At 42.4% G+C, this 17,621-nt stretch overlaps 1 protein-coding gene across 6 annotated transcripts in view; it reads left to right on the top strand.

The window, feature by feature from the left end:
* LOC125738730 (regulator of microtubule dynamics protein 2) overlaps positions 1–17,621 on the top strand; it is a 33,115-nt gene that overhangs the window by 12,947 nt on the left and 2,547 nt on the right. For all 6 annotated transcript variants that reach the window (XM_049007970.1, XM_049007969.1, XM_049007971.1 and 3 more), the window contains 6 exons: positions 1,963–2,131; positions 4,693–4,795; positions 7,094–7,154; positions 12,532–12,607; positions 14,253–14,330; positions 16,284–16,382. In XM_049007970.1, coding sequence (XP_048863927.1) covers positions 1,963–2,131; positions 4,693–4,795; positions 7,094–7,154; positions 12,532–12,607; positions 14,253–14,330; positions 16,284–16,382 — 586 coding nt within the window. The remainder of the gene's footprint in view (positions 1–1,962; positions 2,132–4,692; positions 4,796–7,093; positions 7,155–12,531; positions 12,608–14,252; positions 14,331–16,283; positions 16,383–17,621) is intronic.

Raw genomic sequence — 17,621 nt, 5'->3', positions numbered from 1 at the left:
CTGTCATGAATGGTCCTTGGTTTTTTTGGTGCTTATGACGGTTATCTCCGCTATGGTAGTTCTCATACTTTAATCTGTTTTTGATTGTAGCGGTACTTCAGTGTGTTTAAGCTACTCCAGAATTCCTGAAGATAATTTAATTAGTTTATTGTTTTGTCAGTGTCACTCTTGGGAAGATGTTTTTCAGAATCCCTTGGGTTGTTCCTCTGCTGTTTTGCCAGTGCTCTCCTGTAACATTACATACTTATCCTGCCTGGTGCTGGACTGAGCAGCCTTTTTAGGCTGATGTTGGCTACATAGAATGATTCAGGCCCTTTGAGGCTGGAGACCCCATTTGAAGCAGATGTGCATTGTTGGCTGTAGGATTACGGCTTTTTTTTTTTTTTGTCCTTGAATACCATTTGGAAACTTGTGTGATGCATGGTCACTCATCTGCCTGAATCTGCTCTGCCTTGAATGGTTTTCATTTGGATTTAATTTGAATTCAATCGTCTGTGCCCCTACTGGCTGGGCGAGCCTTTATCCTCCTGTTAGCTATCCAACATGGTGAAGTTTCGGCCTGACGGCCTGCAGGACGAGCCGTTATCTTGCTGTTGGCCGTCCGGCATGGTGAAGCTTCAGCCCATCTGCCTGCAGGTGGCTGGCAGCCTGTCTGTCATCCTGTTTCTCCCTCAGCATCATTGTTTTCCTCCTGGGATTAGGGTGAGTAGTGTTTAATGTCACGGTGGTGTCGGATCGATGGGCGTAGCCTGGGCCTCCAGCAAGTTCCTCGGCTCCCCTCAAAAACCATCACTTCTAGGCATTTCTCCAACCACTCATGACGCAAATGCGGCTTCTGCCAAGAGTTAATAGATCCCTTTCGTGTTTTCATCTCCCCCCCGAAGTCTTTCATTTACTTGACTGTGTCATGTTTTTTCTCCCCCCTCCCCCGGTGTGACCTGAGGTAGTTATAGTACCACTTCTAGTTGAAAGGAGGCATTTGAAACAAACAAGCCTCCAAGTGTTCTGTGAGTAACCCTTTAAATATCCATTATGAGACGTCACATCTTTTACTGACACATAAATTAAGCAATAATTACTGTGTGAAGCACATGGTTTGCAGTGTTCTTTGGCAGGTATAATTCAGGTACTGAATGTTCTGCTCCATCCCGTAGCAGGTGGCATGATGGTCAGGGCCATAAGGTAGTTTATGAAGGGGGTTAAAACTTACTGGTTTGGGGTGGGTGAGCCCTTGTCTTCACTGAGGGCATTTGATAGTTCTAGAAAACGGAAGAATGTAGGATGAGGTGAGTCACTTTGGGGAGAAAGTGTGCATCAGTTACGAGTCAGTCTATGGACTATCGGGCCGATTGAGGCATGGATCTATAGTCCTGCTCAGGAATAGCACAGTGTGCTGTGTGCAGCTTCGGCACAGGAGACCTCATCTTCAGGACATGCATGTAGCAGGGGCCGGCGTGTGACTCTCGGGATTAGCGTTTAATGTCCATGGCTGCTGGATGAAATCCTGTAGCTGGCAGAGTGATTTTGTAGTTGGGTCATTGAGCAAAACCCTTAACACCTGTTGCTTCTGGAACTGGGACTCGGACTGGCTTCGTCAATTGTCTGCCACTTTAAATAAAGGCTGCCGAATAAGCAATGCTTTGCAGAAGTTGTGTAATCTCGTTGAATAACAAATGGTCACATATTTCATTGCCCATGATATTTACATTTTTAGCTAATAAATATGTAGAAGTTTGGGCTTCATTTACTGTGTCGACTGTAATAGAACAGGAACATTAATTGATTCTTTCTCTTCTACGTCTCTCTGGTCCCACGTAAAGCACCTTATTTAGTTCTCAGACCCGGCTTTGACGTCTCTGTGTCGTGGAATCCTCTCGTCGCTGTTCATTGACGGATCTCCATGCCATGTGCCCCGCATGATGGGATGCGATGACAAAGCTTCTCCCTTCTGTTGCCCTCCAGGTATGTGACTGCGCACACGGACACCGAAGATGATGAGGAGGTGCCAGCCCGCGCCGGAGGGGTGGCGGACAAGCTCAGCCTTCTCCTGAAGAGGGTGGATGGTCTTCACAAGGGCTCAGATGCAGAGAAAAAGGAGGGCTTCAGGGCCCTGGAGGACATGAAGGACGAGGTGACGGGCAGCAGAAAGTCGTGTCAAACTTCAACACGGTTTGGTCTCGGCTTGATCCCGATCACTTTCTCTGGTTTAAATTTGCAACGATGTCTGTGTTTTAACTAGGGCTGGGAAATTTATAACATTTTAAGCTTTGCATTCCTTTTTCGCTATTTCTGTGATTGAATTAATGCGTTTTGATACCCAGTGGGAGAACAGTATGAGCAAACCTATTATATAATATTCTTCTGGTCGCAAACAACATGAGAGTTTATGATGTCGCACAGAATCCACACAATTCATTTAGCATCTCAGGAGGACGCTGATGATGCTTCATTTGTCTCATTTTAAGAGTTGCCAGACAGGCATACATAGTATAAAAAGAGCATAGTTTTTTTAATTTAATTGAAGTGTTATAACATTTTAAGATCTTCCATGTTAACTGCATTTTCAGTGGTTGTCAGGCTGCTGTTTTAGAGCCATTTGCCAAATTAGGTTTTAGATTTTAGATTGATAATGTGGCTGGAATGTGTCTGATTTTTTTGAGTGCCTTCAATTGCAGTATATGTGCATGTGATGTATGCCTTTTCAGTTTCTTTGTGAAAACATTGACATTTGGAGATTTAATGTATAGATGTTTATAAGTTTCAGTGGTATGTGTGATTAATTACGATTAATCACAGAAAACTGTGTGATTAGTATGTTTTTAATCTATTCAAAGCCTCATGGTGCTTTTTCACTGACACCAAGAACCGAGCCATACCGACCTGTACTGTGAGCTGGCAGTTTTCCAATGAGAAGTATGCAAGCCACACCTGAGCCATACCCAAGCCATACCTGTACTGTGCCCATGCTGACAGGGCCAAAATCGTAGCTAAACTGTGCTGATTGCATCATCACCTTTCTGATTAGTTGAAATGCGTGGAGAACCCGGTGTTCTGTGCATGAATTATCTGAAGAAATGAAATGGAATGAAATAGAATGTCTGTTATTGTCATTGCACAAATGAAATTTTGTGTGTCTCCTGAATAGTAAATACAAAGTATAATAAAGACAGAATCTTCAAACAGATTCAACACATACAAATACTCTGCATATTAAAATACACGCATAATGATGATGATGATGATAATTATAATAATAGTAATTAATTGATACTTTATTGATCCCTGTGGGGAAATTCTCTTTACGCTTTCCCCATCTAGCTCTCTGTAGGTCAGAGTAAGCTGACCTCAAAGGGCAGCGACCCATAGCAGCGCCCAGGGAGCTGAAGGTTAAGGGCCGCGATCAAGGCAAAAGCATTAATATAAACCAATAAAATAAAAAGTGCATATTCTGTATATTATTCATTATTAGTAGTACCACACATCACAATGCAGTCCCAAAAACTCGGAACTTGAAAATTTCCTACCTCCTACTTCACAAAGTACTATGGGCGCTTTTCCACCGCACAAAGCAGGGTACTTTTGGTACTTTCGCTTTTACATCGACTTCCGGTCGAGTACCAGTACCGAAAGTACTAAACCAGCTGGGGTACTTTTTTGGTACTTCGGTACTTTGGGGTGGGACTGGCAAATGTATTTGCTGTCGCTTGGTTATGCAAATAGCCTGCTGCTGAAACACAAAATACAACCAGCATCTTTTGAAACACACATTGAACATCGAGAAACAAAATAAAAAGCAGTAGAAACAAAAATATAAAAAAGTAAAATGGAAGGATGGACAAACACATGCTTTAATCCAGCGGGATTTCGATGGTACGACTCGAAATAAAAAAGTATTTGCCGTAATAGCAAGCCGCTCGGAAGAAATGGGGGACACGCGAAACACCGAACAATGCCGCTTGAAAATAAAAAAAACTTAAGCAGGCCTACAGGAAAGTGAAGGATCATAATAACATGTTTAAATTCAGCGAAAGAAATACCGCGCTGCGCTTTGTGATGATGTCGGTCAGGGGCGGTCACTGATATTGTCATTTGGCACCGGGACCAGTTTTTACGCGTGTGGAAAACCGACACAAAGGAAGTACCATACTTTTGGCACTTTATGGAAGTACCGAAAGTACGGTACCTGGTGCGGTGGAAAAGCGCCCTTTGGGACAGCTGCACGGAATAGTAAAGCAAATTTACGCAAGTGAAAGCTAATTCCGGTAGCATTTGATACTTGCATAACATGGCGATTCTCACAGACATGCTAATGGAAATTAGCACACTGTAAAATAATAATAATTGCACATTGTAAATCATGATGTACACCGTGTGAACAGTAAATAAACATCTCTTCAGTTTTACGACACTGTCGTTCTCCAAACCTGGCAATACCTTTACAGAGCCGACCCTTCTGCCGTGGAGCTGGAACTGTGCTCTGACTACTCTCTCCGAGGCATGGCTTGGGCATGGGTCGGTTCCTCTATGCCAGTGGAAAAGCACCATTAGTTTTAACATATACATTTGTGCTCAGAATCACTACCTGAAGTTTCATCTTAAACTGTATACAGCAGTCTTCAGAGAGGAGGTCTGCTTGCTGCTGTATGCATGACTTGTACGGCAGGTGGTTAATTCATGGTCCTCTATCTTCAGTTTGGAGGGAATGAGCAGTTTCTCTGGCGTCTGGCTCGGGCGTACAAGGACTGCCATGATATGGCCACTAGCCTCGAGGACAAGAAAGTTTATGCGGAGGCCGGTAAGCCAGCTTCGTTGTAGCTGCGGTATCTGTGAAACCTCATGCAGCCTGTGGATCCCCCTGTTCTAGAGTTTTTGACAAGTCAATGTAAAGCACCTTATTTAGAATCGTACTTGGATAACCTCCGCAATGCTGTCTGTCTGTTGTGCTTGTACTATCACTGCTTATTATTATCCATCCGTTTTCTGAAACTGCTTATCTTATTCAGGGTCGTGGGGGGTCCAGGTCCTATGGGTGCAAGGCAGGGCACGTTCACACACCATTCACTCACACGGGCGCACCTACAGTATTCATCATTTTGGTACTTAAGGCCATGTTTTCAGTAACTTATAAACACATTCATAATACATTATATTGCATTCTTAATGCATTATAAACATGGCTATAAATATTAAAATATATAAATGTAAAAAAGCATAACACATTATAGCTGTTTATTATGCATTATGATTGCTTTATGAAGCTGTCATTGATAATGCACTATAGATACCTTTTATAATACATTATAATGGTCAGTATAAGAATTAAGGATGCTTTGTACTGCATTAGAAAGGTATCTATAGTGCACTGTAGATAGTTTCATTAAGCAGTCATATTGCATAATAAACATGGCTACAATGCTTTTTATAATGGCTATTTATAGGCACATTTATAATGCTTTATGGATGCGCTATAATGCATTATGAAGGTGTGTGTGTGTATATATATATATGTATGTGTATATGTATGTATGTATGTATGTGTGTGTGTGTATATATATATATATATATATATATATATATATATATATATATATATAAAATATACTAAAATTAGGGCATTTAAAGTGTTACCAAAATTTTTGTTACCTTTATATTTAATCTAGTTTTCGCCATGAATATAGCTTTAGCTGCTTGCGTGGTATGAAAACTCTATTAACTCATCCAGGATGTGAACAGGGGCACGTTTCACCTCCGTTTTCTTTGTGATCTTCACTTCAAGGTTGTAAACGTGCTTTAGGGGGTTTACCAGGTAAATTGTAGGTAATAAATTCCTGAGAACTTTTAAGCTCTTAAGTGCGAAAAAGTTTCACAGCAGGAGCCTCGATGCAAACGTGGTGCTTTAAGTGGTTAATACGCACCTGTGGGTTGGGAGGCTGGTCATGTGGGGGCTTCAGTCAAACACACACTTTTCCCAGGGGTGAGAGGAGCTGCCCAGCCTCTTCCTGTCCTTATATAACCACGGAAATGCGTCATGTGCTGGGATTGCACATAAATTATCATTGACTGAGCCAGTTCCTCTGTGGGTATCCGTAGAAGCCTGAGATTTTTAACATTTTTGTCATGTTTCAATCGGAATAAGTGTCTGTCACCGCAGGTTGGGTGAATTCAATAAAACACACTTTGCCCTGTGATGCCTGTCATTGCAACATACCACATTCTGAAGTTTTAGTGCATCATGTTGGAATATTAGACTAAATTCGCAATCATGTGGAACTGATATGATGCAAGCAGATATGTGGAGCCCATGATTTCTTGTTAGAGAGAAGCAGAACTTATCAGGTTATCATCTTGCTTGTACAATTATTTTTAATTTAATTTCAAAACTGCAGGTCGTGCTACGCAGGTCATGAACCATAAACCCCAATTGATCCCCACCTCTTCTGCATTTTGTTATCCTTTAGCTTTAGGTCTTTCAGAGAAATACTGTAAAAGATGTGTGGTCACGGGGCACTACTGAAATACTGTAATATAATCATCCCTGTTTAGAGTAACAGTAAACGGTGTTTGCAAAGCATTAAGAGTGCAGGTCTCACTCTCAGTGAGACAAGAGAAAAGCTCCTTGGTTGACCATCTTTGATGTGTTCTTTGCAGACTCCTTTCAGTCTGCCCACAATTTACGAAGAGTGGGCCCTGCAGTCTGTCTCTCTTTATTTCTGTTGTATTTGAGGACGTGTTGGTTTTTTTTTTTTTTTTTTTTTTTTTTTTGCAGAGCGTATAAATAAAATTCCATGCAGTGCTCACAGAAAGTCTTGGGATCCTTGCTTAATTCAGTAAATATTTTTTTTAATTTTTTTTTACAAAAATCATCACGTTATTCGTTTGTTTATGAAAAATATTTATCAAATTGGAAACAACCAATAATGTGAAACATTCATTTCACTTAGTCATACATTTAAACCCAAACTGTAGTTCTAAAAGTGCTGTTCTAAGTTAAGTTCATTAACAAGAAGTCTCACTGGGTAGGTTTTAATTGGTAACACCTTTGCAATAACTAGTGTGTTGTGTGGTGCTGAGGATTATCCGTCGTGTCTTGCAGGAAAATCCATTGGAAGTGAAGCTGTCGCGGTGACACCGACATCTGCCGAATGTCACCAATGGTAAGTCTGCGATTTGCCCTTATTTTAAAATGTTTCACACCTAGATTGTTGCATAATATGTCCACCTTCCCTCATATACAGTGTTCATATTCACTATGACTGGAGAACTACAACCGTCAGTGTAAAAGCAAAGTTTATAAGTTTATCTGTTCTCTAGTATGGTACCATGTATACGTGCACGCACGTGTGTGTGTATGCGCGCATGTGTGTGCGTGTGGTCCAGGTATACCTTACTTTGTGGGGACCAAATGTCCCCACAACGTGATGCATACCTGTTTTATTTATTTATTTTTACTTTCCTGGTCATGCGCACACACACACACATGTGTACAAGAACAAGCATGCAGTCCTATACAAAATAAATACAGGGTATGGACATAGGGTGCAAGATTCAGTGACTCAGCCCAGGAATTAAGGTGAGTTTTTTTTTTTTTTTTTTTTTTTAAGAACTTACATATTTTATACAGCTTAAAGGCTGCCAGTGATGGTGTGATGTAACTGGTCACCACTGCAACAGCTCTTACATTATTCATGACCAAAAAAGATGTCTAACAGTTGTTGTATTTAATGATATTTGAAATCCCTGTAGCAGTGTCTTCATTATGCTGGCCTTTGAATAATTGCTGGAGGTACCCTTCCTGATTCCAGGCTGTCCTGATGCTCACCAAAATTACCTGCATCTTGAAGGAGCGTCAGTTACAGCACTAAGGTCATGTGGCGTGATTCCCTGAGGGCAATCTGGCTCACAGGATCCTCATTGCTGAGGACCCGAGGGGCTGGAGCAGGGACTCCCACGTAATGCCTGGCCGTTGGTAGAGAGATGGCCATTTCCAGAGCGTGGGATTAGACTGGGGGGGGGCGCGTCATCAACCGGGATCGCAAAGCGTTTCATTGCGTGATGGGCTTGGAAACACACTGCACCAGTGCATGCTCCCCAACCTGACCTGCCATGTAATGGGAGAGTACCTCTGCTGGGTACACCATGACAACTGCCCTCTCAGTTCCACCTGCTGTCCTGAGCAGAGGGGTGTACACCATCCCCAGTCATTGTTTAACAGGATATGAGTACTGTAAAGGATGTATGCATCCTTCGTTTGAAGTGTTTTTTCAAGTTTCAACATGTCTGCTTGTCATGCAAAAAGTACTTCAAGAAACATGCGGTCATTTGGCCTGATTAAACCCAGTGATTATCCCATAGCATTATTATAGGGCATCGTAGCACTTTTGGGACAGAGTTGGCGTTTTGAGGTCAGCAATTCCCACAATACATTTGTGGAAGTCCTGTACTGTAGCTTGATCTCTAGTGGTTCAACAGAAATCCTTATCAAGGGCCATGCTGCAAGTGTTGTGATGCATTTATCCTGCCTGATTCAACAAGAAGTTCTTTGGCTTTGTTGTCTTGAAATTGCAGGCACTGTTGATTTAAAACCATTAAAATTGATTAACTATAGACAAAATAAATGAGCAAGCTATATTTTGAGGTTATTGAATGTTTCTCACAGAGGTATTGCCTTTTTTAATTATTGCTCCCCTTGTACTTTCAAGATGCAAAGAATATTGTAGCTTTACTAAGTTATACAAGGAAGATGTTTCATTGGTCTTCAGTTCTTCATTTACGTCAATGGATAGCATTTTACAGTTGGAAAAATGAGAGATTGTCCTGGGCTCTGCTGCTTTTCTGTTTTTCTGTCTGTCTGACATTCATCTTCCAGATCAGTATGTATAATTTATGACAAGTAAAAATGATAATCTTTTCTAAGAAACTGTTTCAAATTCCTGCTTTGCAAAGGAGGATGATATGTATAGTGTTTCGAAAGGTGATGTACAAGTGTGAGGTCTGTATGGACTGAGATGAAGCTTATGTGTGTATATCAGCTGGTGTAAAAATAGTGTATTATGCAATTATTACCTGATTACCATTTCAGGTGGATTGTAAAGGTAAAGTGTGTTGTTAGAGGAAGTAATCTTTCCTTATCTGAAAAGAGGAAATAGATCAAGTGGAATACACAGTAACCGTTTTGGTGCCCTGAAATGAAGGGGACTGTGAATTAAAAGTGAGGTAATTTTTACATAGTAACCATAATGTACACAAATAACTTTAAAGTCTGTGCATTTTAATCACATCTGCATTGTTTGATTTGAAAATTGAAACTGTGGAGTAGAGGGGTAAATCAAGGAAAAATGTATCTTAGTCCCAAACGTCATGGAAGACACTGTACCTTCCCCTCTTAGTGTTTTATTTTATAACTCTTATGTTCAATTTGAGATTTAATTGAATTCTGCCTTGGAAGAATAGAGCTTTTTCAGTTCACCTGAGCATTGATACTTGGATTAGGCTGTAATGTACTTTCAGAGCAAAGAGCAATTTCAACATTTTTGAAAGTAAACTTTTAATTTAACCGCTGGGGAAACTGGTAAGCGTGGAGTGATGGTCTGTATGCTCCCGTTGGGCTGGCAGCCAGCTCAGGTCGTGCCTCACTGCTGCCTGAGAGATTAGTGCATGTTGACAGTAAGAAGATGGTTGTAGATGAGGGGTCTGTACTTCCTACAGCAGTAGCTGATATCACAGCGGAGGCCTGTGACCTCAGCCTGGTATGATCAGGGGCTCAGTAGTGATGACAGTGATGATGCATTGAGGGAGTGAGGTACTGATGTCATATGTGGGCCTACAGTGTAACCATTTCCGTAAATGACTGCAGTGCTGCTTATGTCATCCTGCTTGGAAGTTTACACCTGCATGATAATGTTTCCACACTTTTATTCATAAGTTCTGCTGCTTAATTATATGAGGATTTAATGGTGTGTTTTTAAAGTGGGCTTTTGTGCCGCATGGCCAGGGTCATGTGACATTTGATACAGTGACAACCTGCATGTTGGGAATTATCCCTCTCTGACATGTTACACGGCTAAAAATGATTTACGATCGTGAAACTTAATCACTGCTGTGTTCATGATAATGAATATGGAAAATTTTGCTCTAGAAAATGGTGATTGTGGAACCATATGCATAGCTAGTGTACCCCTCCTCCTCTTCCTTTTTTAAAGGTTGGCCTTGAGCACCTGCCCTCCCTTTGTCTGGTAGCTCCTTGCTTTTGCCCAAGAATGATGACTTGTTCAGTCACCAAATATATGAACTAATTAGGTGGGGATTTTAGAGCAGCCGAGGGATGCTGGCCACTGTAAAGATGATGGGTTGCAAGATGACGGCTGACTCTTCGTCTTATAGTGGAGCAAAAGAACTGAAAGTGTTTGCAGGTTATCCCCAGAGGGTCTCACCTCCTTTTCCCCCTTCACAGGAACAGTGATTTAGTGGACTTTACAGACCAACCAACAGTACTTGAGAACATGTCAGTGGTTCTCCCTGAATCCAGGCTTAATCATGCTTTCAGGGTCTGTCCAGCGAAATGTATTTTTTTTTTTTCTATAAATGCTCATGAAGCTTGAATACCAATTTATTTATTTATTATGATTTCTCTTACCATCTTAAGCATTTCTTGAGTCTACCGACACTCATACCACCTATGACCTCCTGGCCCCCGGCCCCCTTAACTGCCTTATTGCTTGTGATTCTCTTGGATGTTACTTTGGCCTAAACGATGAATGGATTGAGACGACAGACAGTATAGCCAGCCAGCAGGGTGAAGCTGGAGACGATTGACCTACTGTGGCTGGACCGGAAAGCCTGCTCCGTAACAGGAGACGTCTGTCCTGTTAAAGCAACAAAAGGCTTCTCAACCGAAGATGGAAAGCGGCCACGTCTGTGTATCCATGCATCCTTTCTCTCCGCTGTTATCTTGACATCGACCCCAGGAGATCAGCGTGTGAATCTGTGTCAGCAGAAATGCTGGCAAATCGCTGGCAAGTGCCAGTACTCTCCTGTTTTGTTTCCAGTGTGCACTTGCGTTCAGTAAATCTGCACGTGTATCTGGGCTGAACTGTTGCCTGTTACCAAGCTCACGACTGTATATTTTGTACTGCAATTCCCTTTTCAATTCTCATAGTATTTTTTTTATTATTTAATGACATTATCTCGTACCTTATTTGATTAATTACTTGTTCAAAGTGACCATTTCGATAAGTGTTTTTAGTTTCATTATGGAAGCGGTTTTGGTATTCAGTGGTATGATTTTCTTCCTCAGGATGAGGAGTTTTGCATCCTAACCTCGTCCTAATCTTAAGCATGAGTTTGCGTGAAAGATGACAGCATGGTGTTTTTGTGCCAAGGAGGAAGAACCTCAGCAGATAAAGGGCTTCACTGTTTTTCTTTCACGCCCGTTTTTAGGTTTTAATCTGACAGCCGTGTACTGGAAGGAAAAATGGCTCCAGCGAGTTTGGGAACACATTAGAACCCTCTATCCTCCTCCTCCAGCCCTGCATTGACCTTTTCACCTTGCCCTTCCATTCATTAGAGGTGTTTGCACCCTGTCAGTGTGTTTGACTCTGAGTACCAGCAGGATTAGTCGAGCTGGTGATGAAAGGCCTTTGATCAAGGTGATCCAGTTGTCTCAAGTGACTTGCTGCAGTACAGAGGGGGGCTACTGTCTCCATTCATGCCGCTTATCTCGCTTAGCTTTTTTGCTAAATCCCGTCCTCACGCCAGGATACTCTTTCATAAGGAGGTCCTCTATCCTCTATGCTGTATGGTTTAGTAACAGAAGATCTCAGCTCGGATCACCAGGCTGTCGGTTTGGTGAGAGACAGTCGGTGATATGAAACTCCGAGCAGCTATTTCAGTTATGTATCGCATACGTGTCATGTTGCGGAAATGCTGGTCGCATGCTTATTTGGCATTGGTGCTCTACGCGTTGGTCTGTGATTTCTGCTAATTGCTGCTGGGATTTTTCCGTCGGATGTCTTCATGTGTTTCGCTGGCTGCCCACCCCTCAGTGTGGCGTGTAAATCCGTGTGTTTACTTTATACCACTATATGTCTTATGGAGGTAAAAAAATATGAGAAATTTGGCACATTGATGCAGGCTGGAAGGGCATACAGGTGCTCAAAAGACAAACAGACTGGGGAAGTACAGTCTGTATTCTGTGTGTGTTTGTGTGTAACCCTAACCTCACACACACATACACAGGAGGTACAGCCTGCATGTATGGTCTGTGTCTTTGGGCATGTGCGGTAGGATCTTAAATAAATTTGACTCTCTTTAACGATCATTTTATAGCCTCCTGTTTGGGTGGCTAATGTACCTGAGAGGAACAATGTACTGTTACGCAATCTTTGCACACAAGCGCTCATTCATGCTGTACCATAGAATAATACACATGAATGAACGTGGATACAGCACTCAGTGTTTTGGTCTAACCCCTTCAGCTCCCCCTCTCCCGCCCTCTGTCCCTCCCCCACCCCCCCCCCCCCTTGTCTTCCCCAGGTACGCCATAATGTGCGGACTCATGTCGGACTACGAATCCGTGCAGAACAGAATCAAGAATGGCTACCTCTTCAAGGTACATGTTTGCCGGTGTGTAGCCCAGACGGCTGCGGCGGCCCCACTGATGTTTAGTCTGATGGTTTGGGGGGGGGCGTAGGGGCCAGGGGGAGGCACGCACGCCAGAGGGGGCCCCATGGTGCTGCGGCGTGCCCGGGCGACGTGCCCGGATGGCATGCCCAGGCGGCCTCCAGGCGCGCTGCTCCGGCATTCAGGGCTGCGGGGCGCTGCACTTTACGCACGTTGGGTTTCTCACGCTGCGAACGTGCAAACCATCTGCATCCAGCAGGAAAATAGTGTAACACTTTACTTAAGGCCATGTTTTTAGTGATTTATAAACACATTTGTAGCAAATAATACATTCATAAAGCATTATAAACATGGCTTTAAATAAAGGCATAATGCATAATAGCCATGTTTATTATGCATCATGAATGCTTTATGAAGCTCTCATCTATAATACACTATAGATACCTTTATAATGCATTATAATGGTCAGTATAAGCATTAAGAACGCGTTGTATTGCATTATACCAATATCTATAATGCATTAATGAGCTTCATAAGGCATTCATAATGCATAATAAACATGGCTATAATGTGGTATGCATCTTCATAAATATTTATAGCCATGTTTATAATGCTGTATGCATGTTGATCATGCTGTAAGCATTGCGAGAAGAATAAGCAATAATAGATAAACAAATATGCTTCAGATGTCAGCCCTTTAATATTGTAGTGCTTGTTCAGTGCTGCAGTGCTGACATGCAGCAGGTCGTCTCACACAGCAGGGTAAAGCTGGACCACCGCCAAGTCAGAAATAAATCAAAAATGTTTTTTGTGAGGTTTTGGCCTGAGCCTCAGTGGTACGTTGGTGTTCGGGGATTTGAACCAACAGTCTTTCGATTATAAGTACACTTTCCTAACCATTAGGCCACCGCTGCCCACAAGAGTCGCTTATGGAGCAGCAATTGCTGGGATCTAATCGAGTAATATGATAGTGGATATGTTAGATGGGAGCAGGTCAGGCAGGTGACTGGCTGCTAGCCTCTATCTGTCAAATGATGATGATGATGATAATTAAATGGCAAATAAAAGATTAAGTTGAAGTTCATGTACATTGGAATTCTTCCCTTTGCTTACCCCATTTTGGTCTCCATAGCTTTGGTCAGCCCATGTGCAGCATCCCTGGACCTGGGGATTAAGGGCTCTGATCAGGGGCCCACAGACATGTGCCTATTCTGCTGAGGCCAGGCCTCGAAGCAGAGATGCTCCGATCGCGGTTACAGACGCTTAGCCCACCAAACCTCTCACCGCTGGCTTGGGCCAACAGTAGCGGTGGTGGCTGTAGTGTCGGTGGGTTGCATAACCGTGGCGGATGCAAGCTCTGCACGTACGGCTTGCATGACCCGTCAGGCTTTTCTAAAACAGTGCGATTGTGTGTGGAGCTCTGTGAGAAGCAAGCTGTCAACAGGTGGGGGGGGGGACTTAAATCACAGAGAGAAGGAGTAGGGGAGAGAGGAGAAATGCACGACAGACAGGTGAGGGAGACTGGTGCATGTGTGATTTGAGAAGCTGGGGGAACTCTCCGGCAGGACAGGACAGGCAGCGCGGAGGAACACACTGCGCGTGGGACAGTGACACTGTTACCTTCTGCTTTGTAGGATCACCTTGACAAAGCCATAGAGCTGAATCCTGAAGATCCCCTGTCCTACTATCTCCTGGGCCGCTGGTGCTACGCTGTAAGTGACTAAAACTGTGGAAAAGATACAAAAAAAATTTCAACATTGCTAATGCTAGGGCTGGGCGGTAGCTAGATTGTATATCGATGGTTTTTTAAAATGAGATATTCAGTAACAAAGTGCCATTTATATTGATATGCTTAAACTGTGCATTAAAATTAGGGCTTCATTAAAGATTTTTAATACAAGCCACCAATAATATTTCTTCCTGGTTTCAAACAGCATGACACATTTGGTTTTAATGTTACACAGAATCCCAGCATTCACAGCTAAAATCAATCCATTCAGTTAGTCTCACGGGGAAGTTGATGGAGGGAAAAGGCAAGATATCATTGCTATTTTTCTTCGTTTAATTTTAAAGCATTTTAAAAAATATAACAATTAATATGTTAAAATGAGTCTTTCCAGTTAAGTGCATGGTTGTCAGGCCTCTGATTTCAGAGCCATTTGCAACATAGTCACATTTAAGCCTAGATTGTTTATAAACAAAAATCACCTGTTTTGAAAGCAATATGAACTGAGAACAAATGCCCTGGAGGACATACAGTAGTGGAAGTCCACTTCGAAAGGAATTATTTTCATTTGGTTATGCTGCCAAACGATGTAACGTTTTTTTTGCCATCATTGCAGAACACTTCCAAGAGAAACGATATAACCTGTGTAGCGAGCGGGGGACCAAACATGTTTTCAGTCTGCTTTTAAAGAGTCTCCAGGCTACATCAAACAGGAAAGGGTCGTTTCCATCGTCTTCCCTGTGATGTCACTTGCTTTCTCACGCACTGACTTCTGTGGCAAAGGTCAAACGGAACGGCCTTGTCACTCAGGATGATGGAACGAACAAACCATAAACACATACTACTAATCATGTTGTAAAGAGTTCTATCTGTGTAATTGCTTCGAGGGGCTTCTCTGTAAACACCGGGTAGGTTTGTGCAGTCACACACTGGAATTCCTGGAAAAGCCATGCAGTGACATCATGATGAGGACACCTGTAATTACTCCACTGAACGTCAGACCTGGAACCCTCACTTCTGCTCTCATCTTGGAACATTTAGCGATTGGGTTGGGGGATGGGGGGGGGGGGTTGTCATGGCACAGGTTACCGGTTCACCTTTGCAAACACTTCACTCCTTCAAGAAGATGAATCACCATGTGTGGGTCCCGGTTTCATGTGCTTAGTGGTTCATGTGATTATGTAATTACAGGCATCCTCGTCACCCTTATCGGCATGGATGGTCCCTCAGACCCCATTTCCTGACCAGAATATCATTCCGACATCGTGTTCAGAGACTCATTTGATAGTGACTTCAGTGGAGTATGTCATTCTTAGGGGGCTGCCCATTTCATTATTGACTTTCTCTCCTACTTCTTGTTATCTAAAGCAGTATCTCTCAATCCATTCCTTAGACAGTCCGTGTTTTTGCTCCCTCCCAGCTCCCTACCAAGAACAAAAACGTGAATTCGGGGGCCCCCCGAGGAGTAGGTTGTGAAGTACTGGTCTTAAGGGTTGGGATTTTGTTTATATTTGAGCACAGTTCTAGTCCCTATGCAGGTATTTTTTGCTGGGGTGTTTCAGGCGGGTGTTTCAGGGGTACAGCAAGGTAACGTGGTGCTTAAGAAAATGAGTTTGCCTTAGATGTAGCCACTCCAAAGGTCATAACCTTTGTCAACTATTCGGCTCTATATGTAGACAAAAATAGTTGATCTTTAAAGAATTATCAGCTGAGTAAATATATAACAACCCTTTATTCTATCAATATCAAAATGTAATTTGAGCCAATTTGCAGATGACCGGTTGATTTCGCGATGTCCTTTTTGTTCTGTAGGTATATGGTTTAATGCTATTTATTTTAAAATGCTTTTCATTTTGTTTATATACCAACAGAGTCACTGATTGATGGTTTGTTGTGTGGAATGCAGAATGGCTAACCTCAGGTGTTTGGTTGCATGCAGGTGGCCCAGCTGTCTTGGATAGAGAGGAAAATAGCAGCTACATTGTTTGGAGAGCCTCCCAGTGCCACTGTCCATGACGCTTTGCGGAACTTCCTCAAGGTATCATGCTTGCATACTGGTCATGCTGGGTGTTTTTTATGTAACAAGACATGCCTGATAGCCGCAGACAGACCGGTGGCATTGGTGCCTTGCGAAGTCTTGTTTGGTTGGGTGCTGAACCCACGTAGGTTATAAACCTTACAGCAGAAGAAAAGGCAGCTGTTCTGTGGTAAATATTACCATTAAAACTCATGCTCTTCTAGTGATGAGCATTCATCAAAACCATGATGATGCATGTTGGTCTGTTGACATGTTTATCCCGTGCATTCCTGTTTTTTTTTTGTTTTTTTTTGTCCTATCTGTTTGTGTACGTGCATCTGCTTGTAAATTTAGGTGTTTGTGTGATTTGCTTTAGTGCATGTGTTTGCATGTTCTCACATACCTAATTTAGTGCCCCAAAAGCTGTGCTATCTCCCACAAATGGCAGTGCATAGCGGGACCCAGTCTGTGCATTACTGTGTCGAGATAAATACCCTTTTGCACTGCATTTTTAAGCCCGGACTGTTTACATTTCCAAAAGACTTTGGGCTTTGTTGAAATGTTATGCTTGTTTATATAAAGAAATGAAATTGCTTCTGGCCAGCAATCATACGAGTTATGCTTCCTCACGTCTAGTGCATTTCTGCCATGGGTTTTATGTAAGTGGTTTGTGTTGTGACTTGTCATGCTTTGCCTAAGGAGCTTGACAAAGCCGCCTGACTTCAATGAACACATCCTTGCATCTTATACACCATCTGGGTCTCCCAAGACGTTCTCATTTCTCGCTAATCCTTGTGAACAAGTTAATCACACATGTCATTTTTGCTGGGAGCAAACAAAAAGAATTCTGTGATTCTTGTATATTTTTGCAATCAGTATCAATTGTTAAGCAATGGCTTGGTGTTTGAGAGAAGCCAGAACCAACAAGTGCTGTGAAAAGAACCTCATCACCTTCTCCGTTCTATCGCTTCATGGTTGGGAAACCTGTTTCATCTGAAACGGGCAAGTGAAACGTACCTGCCAGTCTGGAGTTCAGTTTTCGTATGAAGAATATAAATGTTTCACTGCTGAAATAGAAGGCATCACTGATGCATCAAGAAATTATGTGGTCCATTGACTTTTTAGAGAAGGAAATGAATGTGATTGGGGTTTCTCCAATGTAATCTCCCCTAAATATCTTGCCTGCATTCGTTGCTTTATGCACGTCCAACCACTGAATATAAAATTTGATGATGAAACACAGCCAAGCAGATTCCAGTT

This window comes from Brienomyrus brachyistius, chromosome 3 (genome assembly GCF_023856365.1).
Source record: "Brienomyrus brachyistius isolate T26 chromosome 3, BBRACH_0.4, whole genome shotgun sequence".
Classification (NCBI taxonomy): domain Eukaryota; kingdom Metazoa; phylum Chordata; class Actinopteri; order Osteoglossiformes; family Mormyridae; genus Brienomyrus; species Brienomyrus brachyistius.
This window is presented reverse-complemented; position numbering and strand designations above follow the sequence as displayed.